Raw genomic sequence first — 11,820 nt, 5'->3', positions numbered from 1 at the left:
TAGCAATACGTTTTGCGCAATTAGAACATCTAGTTATCCCTTTTACTTATCGTTTTTATCAAGCTATCCTTTTTACTTGTAACGAAATGTAAAATAAACGGTCCCCGGCGCGGCACACTTTTTTTGTTGTTTAGTATGGGTTCATATCTGTTTATTAGAATATCATTGACATCTAAACTCTACTTATCGCGAGAATTTTTGCATGGAAATATTCAATAACATTTTAGTACCTGACTTGTCAGCCACTAAGCTGTCGTAAAACTAGTCACATAACCAAAATCAAAAATCAAAATCAAAGTATACTTTATTCAAGTGGGCTTTTACAAGCATTTTTGAATCGTCATTTAACAATTAAGTGAAGCTACCACCGGTTCGGAAAGTAGATTCTACCGAGAAGAACCGGCAAGAAACTCAGTAGTTACTCTTTTTCTACTTTGTCACTATATTAATTTACCAATCGATACATATATTATTTGTCCGCTTATTGTATTTTGTTTTTTTCGTGCCAGACAGTACGAGCTCACCGCACCACGCCACGAGAGGAAGTGACTGGAGTCCCACAATTAGGTGTCGATAACCGAATCAATAATTATACTTATAAATGTTATTTCAATTAAAAACGTTTTTAAAAATCAAAGCCGTACTAAATATTGTTATTTTAATTAAAATTGTACAAGTATATTTAAAAAAATCATGACAAAACTAAAGAGTAAATTTTAAATTCTTCAGTGATATTATTAAAACATAGAAAGAATTCAAATTAATTATTCAAATAATACCAATATCAATTATTAAAATAGATCCAGTTCAAGAGAAGCTAGCGGGTGCAAAAATATTATGCAATAAATAAAATACGCCGCAATTGCAAATGGCGACGTGACCAAGTCGATATGAAATACTCCGCTACAAGGCGACCGGCAACTGCGCGGCGTTGCCAAACCGCTGCGTCGAGCGGCGCTGTACGTCACACTCGCTCGGCACACGCCGCCATTTTGGCCACGCATCTATTTCCACAACCAGTCGGCCACCAGTCGCGATATTGGACGCGTTAAAACGTTTTACAATTCATAAATCGAATTATTTTTAACTGTAAAAATGGATAATTTCGATACGGAAAGATTTATAGAAGAAATAGAAAACAGACCACCTTTATGGGATAGTACTTTAGAGGAATATTCTAAGAGAGAATTGAAAAAGCAATGTTGGGATGACATTGTTGATATATTCGGCGGCAAGTCCTTGACAGCCACGGAGCGGAGAAATGCCGGTAAGTGACAATGACGTTTTAAACATTTCATTGTTATGATAACAAACCTATTTTTATTTCAAATCTTTATTCATTACAATGTTGTTGTATTTTATGAACGTTTATTGAATTGGTTATTTGTTGCGGTACTAAATGTATTATCAATTGTTTTGATAAATTATATCATTTCATTAACGTAAACAAGTAAGTATATTAATTAAATATTTATCCAAATGACCTCGAACATATTATAGATTTATATTTTTTTCTAAAATATGTTTACCCATAAAATCTAATTATAACTTGTAGAAATTATTATTTATATGAAATAAGTTATGTTTGTTGTTTGTATACAATTTGATATTTATTAAATTTATAATTTACTAATTTCAGAAATAACATTACAAAAGAAATGGAAAGGCATTCGAGGCTGTTTCACACGCGAGCTCAAAAGACAGGAGAAGCTAAAGGCTGGAGATTTTCCGGGACCAAGGAAGTCTGAATACACGCATTTCCAACAACTACAATTCCTCCGTAAAGTGGTTATATCAAGAGACTCAGATGAAGCACCAGATTACATTTACTACGAAGTCCCAGATTTTACAACTAATATTAAGAAGGAAGATGATGATGATGATCCTTTGCAAGAGGACAGGTACAGGCGAGCAAAGAAACCGAAGTACGAATTGGACGATGATGAGGACAAACTATTTCTCCTGTCAATGCTAAGTACGTTGCAGAGTATACCTGTGTCTAAGAAGATAACTACTAAAATTAAACTATTGACAGTTCTAGAAGAAGCGACGAGAAACGAAGATGATTAAGAATGTTAAGGGCAACGCAACGATCTAATTTCCTAATCCCGAGTTCCTGTAACAGTGGATGTTTTGAATACGGAACTGACAGGAGACTCTGTATACCGTTGTCTCGCTCGCACACATGCATTTATGTTGCAAGATATCTCTTTAGCCGGGATATTATGAGGCGATTGATGATATGGACTGAAGTGGTATACGTAGGACGATTATGATGTGAAAAAAATATTTTGCAATGATAAAAGATAATTTTATAATAAATATGTTTTTGTTTGATTTTCTTTGTATTATCGTCTATTTATATGTTACATAAGTAATTAATGTCGTTACTAAGATAATGTATTGGTTTTAATAACTAAAGTATATAAGTATTGTATTTTAAAAACGAATTTTGGACATTGTACAGATGATTCTATGCCAGAAACAAGTGCCAACAATATAGTATCAACCATAGTTAATTTATTTACAATATATATATATATAAATTTAAATACACGACGTATGAAAAAATTTCACACGTGTGACCACTGGGCCATCTCGACCTTCGAGGCTTGAACCCAGAGCTTTAAATAACCCCCAAAATGAGAAGAAGTCCACGGGTGACAACTGTAATTACATAAAGACAATTTTTATTACGAAGTTAGGCGATTGTTCAACCTTAATTCCGAAGTCGCTTTTACCTCCAAAAATAAAACATACGGAATTCCAAGAAGTTAGCGTTTCGTACCGCAATGCGAATTCCTTGTTTGATTAAAGTTCGCTCGTATTTGTTCCCAATTCCCTGTCCGTGTACAAACCACATCAAATATGCAATAGTCGGAAAATAACCGACGTTACCGAAACGTACAAGATTTTAAGAACATTGTTAAAGTTCTTTGGCTTAAGAATTTTAAGTTCCCAAGTGAGGACTCGGTTAATTTTTGTATTTATTTTCTGAGGGCATTGACCTCTTGAGGGTGAGTAGTTTTTTTGAATAACCAGTGCAAGAATATAATAAAATTCCTTGCACTGTCAACCTGCTGACAAATATGGAATGTAAGACATTATAAGCCCTTGTTGATTTGATTTCGTAGGCGCAATAACAGGTAAAGGTCGAATAATTTTAAAACAAAATTATTCAATAAATCAGGCTGACTGTTTTCTAATGGCAAACGCACCACTTTATGAAAATGCTATGTACCTAACATAGCATTTTCATGAAGTGGTGCAACTACACAAACTTTTGAAATTTATAGGTATTCCAAATGAACATATATTTAAAATGTTGATAAAAATATACTATGTATATGTAATCGGGCTTTAAAGCCAAGATGGCCCAGTGGTCAGAACGCGTGCATCTTAACCGATGATTTCGGGTTCAAACCCAGGCAAGCACCACTATCTATATATATGTGCTTAATTTGTGTTTATAATTCATATTGTGTTGGGCGGTGAAGGAAAACATCGTGAGGAAACCGGCATATGTCTAATTTCGTCAAAATTCTGCCACGTGTGCATTCCACCAACCCGCAGAGGAGGCCTTAGGTCTTTGTTACTTTACTTTACTTTTTTAATCGAGCTTCACTAAACTACGTTAACAGTAATTGGAATTACAATTATAATAAACATAATTACATCCTACGTAATTTTGACTTATTGAACTTTTAAACTAACCAACATAAAAAAATGAAATATATGTCCTCGTCTGGACCTAAAACCATATTGTCCCTTATCCTTTTCTAAACTGAAATACAACAATACTATCTGGATGTTCCCTTAGACTAATTGATAAGTTGTTTGCAAAAGCCCTTCCTAATAAAAACAACATTAACTATTTTTAATGGAATCGCAATCGCCTTTGCGCAAAAACCCTCGGTTCCCGACCTTCCAGGTCCCGTAGGGTCCTGACAGCTTCTTTATAGTATATTATAGTTTTCTAGTACTTATAAGCATATAAGCTTGATTTGAACAACATAATAATATCATAATTATTTATAATCGAAATAGAATATATCATGAGTTTGGTACCTAACCAAAAGGGTTAGCAAAAAGTCTCTAAATTTATATCTCTTATTACTTTGTCCATAATTTTTACGACGATTATATCTAAATATTTAATAAATAACCCTTTACTCTGATTAAATTTCAACGAAGATATTATTCGCAATACATTTATTATTATCATACAATTATAACCTCTATTTCAAGAGTATTTAGGTTTAAATATTAACACATTATATCCAAACACAATTCATCAAAGTTCGATTGAGTAAACTGCAATATTCGACGTGGGTCAAGCGTTGTTTTTGTTACAATATGACCTTTATTCAGAGCGGTATAAGAGTCATATGCCAGGATCAATTTATTCATTGAGTGGTGGCCGCGAAAGATATACGGGACGATATCGTCCGCGTATGAAACATCGATTTCTGAAGACGTTGTGAATGTGCTCGTTCATACAACGACTACTAGTATTCAGATGACGATGAAACAGGGAGATATTTTCTATTTCCTAAAGGTTTTTTTCGTAGTTTTATTAAATATTTAAATCACATAAATAATATGTGATCTATCATGTTAATATATAGATCTATCATGATAATCTTACAAGCAAATAGGGCATCAGTATCTTTAAAAGTATTCTTCTACGTCCTTTTCAAGATATTACAACAGATAAACAGGTAAAAAGGTGTCTTATGTCTAAGTCTGTCTGTCTGTCTGTCTATCTATTCTCTAAGTTCCTTGTGATGTTTTTCTTTTTGTGTATTATGTTTCTTTTTTTTAGTATAAGTACTTTTTAGTTTTAGTTTTTGTTCTTATAATTTCATTTATTTATTTTCATGTTATGTGTTTATGGATTAACATAAACATAGTCAGGGGCCATCTGAAAATCAGTGCTGTGCATTAGCATAGCTTATAATGAGATATGAGCTACTTACACTGTGTTCTTTAAATTTAATGTATGTGTATGTGTAGCAAAATAAATGGTTTAAACAATATTTTATTTAGTACGCGATCTTTAAAAATCCAATCTGATATATACATAATCTGAAGGAATTACGATACTTTTACATATGTATTTATTCAATTCAACCACTGTGTGGAAAAAGCAAATTAATTCGAATATATTCGAATAGATCAAATTTATTACAGAGAAGGAAAATTAAACATAGATTAGAATCGGAAAGATTATTTTTTTCATATTGTAGTCGAAATTTTAAATGTCCTTGGACCAGGTTCATTAAGCGCATTATTCATTAAGAATATCTGCTGAGTATAAATAAAGAGCAACTCTAAGCAACCCACTGCTAGGTATGGTTTCCATTTTGAGCGCCAACTGCTCCAATACGAGTAGTCCGCTTTAGATAGTGAGATTGATTTTTCAACAATCGAATAGAATAAGCTTTTCAATCGTCGTAGTCTGAACGCGATCGCAAAAGGCGTTCCGGTGAGGATTTATGGCGTTCGAAGGCTCCCGGGAGGTTTCTTGTTACCCTGTTCAATACTCAGTTTAACGTTGTTGTATTGATGAGCTGTGTGCTGTGCACTGGGCACGCTACTTCGCGTCGAATCAGAGTGGAGATAAAGTTATTTAACAATGTCCATTATAGGGAATTGTTTGTTCTTATGTTTAAGTCAGTTTTTAGAAACTTTTTTTTATAAAATCTATCTTTATATAGAAATGGACTTATAATTATGTGCTTGTATATAGAAATAAATCATATTCATAATAGTAAAAAGCATAAAAAATCATCCTATTCTACTCGACAAAATATAATCTCTAGTTAAAATGACAGGTAAATTTGAATAGCGCAGGTACAATTTTTATTACACTGTAGAAGAAGTAAATAATTATAAATTTTAAATAACAGCCTTATTGTTTTTTAATTATTGATTTCGATGAAACGAACGTAAGTAACATCAGGATGTATCATGATTGCGCATCTTCAATACTCCGCCATTATTAATTACCCCGTCCTTTCATTTCATCTTATAATTAATAGTGCAAAAAATAGATAATATAAAATAAATCTTTTTTTATAAATATTCATATTTTAAAATAATAATATCGTATAAATAAATATTATAATATCTGCATATCCGTTGTGAACTTTTAAAAGTATTAGTTAACTTTTTAAAATTGAAACTACGACAAATCTCTTTCATAGTTCTACTTTACATAGTACATAGTTTATATTTAATTTAATGAATAATACAATAATAATAAAATTAAAATTTCAACGCTCATTCATAATTACATTCCTAATTCAAATTTACATAATATTATTTTGTCGATAAATTATCTAAAATTACAAATAACTTAACTTTCGTGAATATCACATTATCTAAGCTCACATAAATAGCATTGGAGAGGAACACTGTAGAGGTACCGAGTGTCCTTTATTATTTTCGCGTTGCGCCTAATTGCTTGCTGGCCCCTATTAATCAGCGGACTGCACGCGTGGGCCAAGCTATGGACTTAGCACTCTTGTTTCATATTAAATGTTCATTGAATATATCCGCTGTTAGGTATAATTTGTGACGTGAATCGCAATTTTTATTTTATACTAGTAACAGAACACTTAAATAGTTAAAAGATTGCTAAAGTTAAAAAAGCTGTATGGATTTTTTCAATCAATTTTTTTTTTATCTATATTTCTATCGAGAGGCAAGTACAAAAAAGGTCGTGGTATAAAATCTTTCCTATTATATAAATGCGTTACAAATTATATGCGCCAGCTAGTGGTAATCAAAGTCAAAATCAAAGTCAAAGAAATTATTCGAAATGGAAGTGTTTACACTTTCTTATTGATAGTCGAAAATCTACCACCGGTTCGGAATAACCTCAGGCCTGAGAAGAACCGGCGAAAGAAACTAAGCGGGATCTATTTTTATAATACCAATTTACAATATACATAAAAAATAATAAAAATATTTTTGTTATTTAAAAATCGGTCAAATGTATTAACGAAAATATGCAATGTAGTCGTACGATGTTTATGATTACCTGCAAACCAAATATGGGCAGGGTAATAAATATTTTATTTGATGACCTTTTTTATGTGATATGTAAAGGTATTAAATATTAAAATCCCACTACAGGACAAAAACCTCCTTTTTAATCACTATATAGTACAAAACAAAGTCGCCACCTATTTGTCTGTCCCTATGTATGTTTAGATCTTTAAAACTATGCAATGGATTAATGATTGATTGATTGAAAAGGAAGGTTTATAATATAATAATCTATACAATACATCCATAATATAGCAGAGAAACACTGATACTTTCAGAAGTTTCTATGTATAACGTAAATAAAATCATTCTATATAAATTTAAAAAGAATTAAATGAGATTCAATTATAAACACAACACAGTACACGAAAATATGTTTGGTGGAATAGACATGTGGCAGACTTTCTATGTAATTAGACACACGCAGGTTTCCTAGCGATATTTTACTTCACCACCGACCATGAGACGAATTATAAACACAAATTAAGCACATGAGTATTCAGCGGTGCTTAGTTGGGTTTGAACTCACATCATAGGTTAAGATGCGCTCATTTTAGCCACTGAAGTCCTTTTTTTCTTCGATTTCCTTTTTTTCAATTTGAAAGTAATCTTCCGTTAACTTCCACGCTCTCTCTCAACCGGGACACTCGTCATTAAACTTTGACAGAAATATTATTAAATATAACTGTTTATTCATTGGGCCATATTTTTAGCGCGACCCCGAACGAGCACAATAATGTCATAAGCCGGCTAATTACTCGAATATTAATCGAAGTAAACTCGATTACGCCGGCTTAAGTGTTTGTGAAAGAGTAGTCGAATTCTGTTAAATACTTCGGTCTAGCAGAGTCGAAGTATGTTTGAAATAATATCGGGGAAATTTTACAAACTTTCAAAAGAATTTTATTGGTCAAGATTTGTATCCATCTTAATTAACATTTTTAATTTGTAAACTTGCTCTTTTGCCAGTAACCAGCGACGCGCCACGGCTTCGTACGGGTGCAATATATAATAAGTAATAGACCAGGATTAGCCAGCGTTATGTTAAAATTTTAACAGTGAATCTTTACTACATTGTCCATGTATTATATACAAAAACCTTGAATCACTCTATATCTGTTAAAAAAACGCATGTCGCATGACGCATCTGTTGTGTAATTTTAAAGATCTAAGCATTTCATACCCGCACCACATCGATGTCCGAAAATCCACAACAACGCGATTTCTTAGACATTTTCTGCCTAGCACAACCGTTTTGTGGAACCAGCTTTCGTTGGCGGTTTTTCCGAACTGTTACGACATGAGAACCTTCAAGAAAAGAGCATACTCCTTTCTTGGTCAGATGTCTATGGGCTCGTTGGCTCGTTTGCCACCTATGTCATAAAAAAAGAAAAAAAAACATAGAGACAGACAACGGTAAGCGACTTTGTTTTATACTATGTAATAATTTTGAATTTATTTTTGGTTAACTTTAGTTTAATATTGTGTACACAACGCACTTAATTTTCACGTCTATTGTGTATTAAGTATATTTCACTATTCGATTATCGGTATTTTTAAAACTACAAAAAGTATACACAAATGTGGCTATAAGTTCCATAGAATCCTTCCCAGTCAGTGTACTTGCACAATCGTACGTCTCCTGGAAGATTAATGGCAATATAACATTTACTATGAGATCCACCTCGGTTGTTTACCGAAGCCCTAGTGTCAGTTCCGCTGATCAATACCCTCGACGGACGTTTATTTCAGTCGCCACCCGTGTGTGTATGCTTTTCAAATATTTACTCGCCGCGAGAATCAGTCCTGCTGTGTTTTGAGCCAGTAAACGAGCGATTATGCCTTCCTTGTAAATGTTAAAATACATTTGAAGACGACATCCGTGGTTTTCATGGGTACGCCACTCAGAGGTCCCGAGTTCGATTCCCGGTCCAGTCGATGTGGAAAAAGTTCACTGGTTTTCTATATTGTTTTGGGTCTGGGACTTTGTGGTACCGTTGTTGCTTCTGATTTTCCATAACACAAGTGCTTTGGCTACTTACATTGGGATCGGAGTAATGTACGTTATGTTGTAGATACTATTTATATTTATTTATTTATTATTTATAAGTACTGCCCATAAAAATTTTAATAGAAATTGTTTTTTGATAGATATATTGTAGGGTTTTTTTGTCAGCCAATAAAACCCTACAATATATCTATCAAAAAACAATACGAGAATACTTTAACAAATATGTTTTTTACAAATTACCTTTTACACAATAATATACTGGATCAATAAAGGGGCTCGTATCGCTTCTTTCTTTTGATTGTTGGGGCAAGGGCACCGTGGCTGACACCGGCTCCAAATATAACAATAATTATAACTACATGATATAATCGTTAATCGACTTTTAAGTAGTCTAATATTTTTCATTTCATTTAACTTAGGAAGACTCTAAAAAATATGTTGAATACGCAATTATTTTTATTACTTTTTCGTGCATATTCATTTGTTTTAAAATAGTGTTTTGTTTGAAGTCGGTTTTTCTTTTTGTTAAAATTTTTATTTATTTTTTGATTTTAAGTGAAGCTGATGTTGACTAACTATTTTTTTTTAATATTGATAGATTAAGCGTGCCGTTTTTATGAGTCAGAAACTACTTCGAGGACAATTTCAAAGGAAACTTGCGAATAAAGCAAAAATAGACTTTCGAAAATGCGGATTTAATACGTCACGCGGCGTAAACTACAAGGATCCCTCGAAAGAGCTGTAATCGAACTCAGCAAAAAAACTTTGAAAAAGACCAACTATATTTCGTACATCATATGACATCACATCACATACACAAAATTTGATTAAAGATAGTAAGAAATTCTGCCCCATATCGCACCCTAGGAGCTGAGATGGCCCAGTGGTTAGAACGCGTGCATCTTAACCGATGATTGCGGGTTCAAACCCAGGCAAGCACCACTATATATATATGTGCTTAATTTGTGCTTATAATTCATCTCGTGCTCGGCGGTGAAGGAAAACATTGTGAGGAAACCTGCATGTGTCTAATTTCATCGAAATTCTGCCACATGTGCATTCCACCAACCCGCATTGGAACAGCGTGGTGGAATATGTTCCAAACCCTCTCCTTAATGGCAGAAGAGGCCTTATCCCAGTGGGAAAATTACAGGCTGTTACTTTACTTTTTTTTTACTTTATCGCACCCTAACTGCGAGCCGTATAGGAGTTCCATCACTACATAGTATAAATCAAAGTCGGATTTTGATGCGGTTTTTTTTAAAAGACCGTGTCAATCAAGGGAAAGGTTTGTGTATATAATACATGAACAATATAGTAAAGAAACACTGATAATTTTAGAAGTTTGCGATGTGATGTCGTAAATAAACAAATTCTGTAGTATATTTAGTATCAGTATTGCACCCGTGCGAAGCCGGGGTGGGTAGCTAGTTGATTATAATATTCGACTATGATAATTACATAAACATAACCACATTACGGAAGGTGACTCAAATATCCAAATAACCTATAAATAAAAGATTCGACTGAGTATCGCTAACGTGCTCCTCAGAATTGTTCCGTTCCGTTACTTTGTCATGGATCCTGTGCTCAGAACCTTGCCAAACTTTCACCAAATTACCCTTGAAGTATATATTTTATAATAAAAAAAGAATTATCAAAATTGGTTAACGTGATTTTCAGTTATTCACCTATTTGTCGCGCATATACATAATGCTAATTTAAGACTTATGTCGTTTTCATATGGATACCATCATCGGAAAAAAATAAAAAAAAAATGGGACCCCCCGGGAAGCACTACCTTTCAAACAAAAAAAAAAATTATCAAAATCGGTCCACCCAGTGAAAAGTTATGAGGTAACAAACATAAAAAAAAAAAAAAAAAAAAAAAAAAAAAAAAAATACAGACGAATTGATAACCTCCTCCTTTTGGAAGTCGGTTGAAAAGAAGAGTGTAATGTTTTCAGAGGTTACGTACCCTTGTGAGCTTTATATCCCCCATTACTTTTAAATGTCAGTACAGATTGGGATATATTTACTATTGTTGAATGACATACAAGTATATATTTAATAAGAAAAGATCTCAAATTGTTTTTTACGCTTTTACGCCTAAGCCGATTTCGATGAAATTTTAGCCGTATGACCCCAAACATGCGGGTAAAAACGGGAGTAAAAACTAGTTTGCCCTAAATGAATTCAATCAGGCACAAAAATAGATTGCTTTTAATCGTACCTAGTTGATTGTACAAATAAAAGCAATTAAATTTAAAACATAAAACAATTAAGCTGTGGCATTTAGGTCACTAGTCTGTTCCAATATTTTTTATTTTTTGTTTACACAGATTTTGTTCAAAATTTTAGCTTTCGCTGTATTTTGGTCGTTCCTATACAGATTTTGGGTGCATATTTGTTTCATACTAAATGTGGCGGGACTTGAATGGCGAAAATCTCGAACCATAAGCCGCTCGAATGTTTTTAATTGTTTGTTTTAAATTGAAATATACGTAACCCGTTTATGTTAAATTTTGTTAACTGTTCTAGTTGCAAGGAGTAAGTATAATGTAAGGATTAGAGGTAGGCTTGTAGGTACTTACCTCGGCCGGTTAATTGCAAATTTAGTTTCACAACAGATTTTGTTTAAAGTTCTTATAAAGTTCTGCTTATAGCACTGATGACACCTTTTATATGTCCTGGTAACACTTTCACTAGGCCTTTTGTGTATTTTGAGGTTTTAGTATTGTTTTAGAAGAATT

The 11,820-nt window shown here is 33.0% G+C and overlaps 1 protein-coding gene across 1 annotated transcript; it reads left to right on the top strand.

Annotated features, from left to right (window-relative positions):
• Positions 1-843: 843 nt before the first annotated feature.
• Positions 844-2,511, top strand: LOC124535193. The gene is made up of 2 exons (XM_047111294.1): positions 844-1,267; positions 1,640-2,511. Exons 1-2 carry the CDS (start codon positions 1,096-1,098, stop codon positions 2,068-2,070), a joined length of 603 nt encoding a protein of 200 aa, XP_046967250.1. The 5' UTR covers positions 844-1,095; the 3' UTR covers positions 2,071-2,511.
• The last annotated feature ends 9,309 nt before the right edge of the window (positions 2,512-11,820 follow it).

The sequence above is a fragment of the Vanessa cardui genome, chromosome 14, assembly GCF_905220365.1.
Source record: "Vanessa cardui chromosome 14, ilVanCard2.1, whole genome shotgun sequence".
Taxonomy (NCBI): domain Eukaryota; kingdom Metazoa; phylum Arthropoda; class Insecta; order Lepidoptera; family Nymphalidae; genus Vanessa; species Vanessa cardui.
This window is presented reverse-complemented; position numbering and strand designations above follow the sequence as displayed.

What these genes read in the sequence shown, in the direction of transcription:
- LOC124535193 (XM_047111294.1), top strand. Translation starts at nt 1,096, where the DNA reads ATGGATAATTTCGATACGGAAAGATTTATAGAAGAAATAGAAAACAGA. An exon ending in CACGGAGCGGAGAAATGCCG is followed by an intron (nt 1,268 to 1,639) that starts GTAAGTGACAAT and finishes TACTAATTTCAG; the next exon opens with AAATAACATTACAAAAGAAA.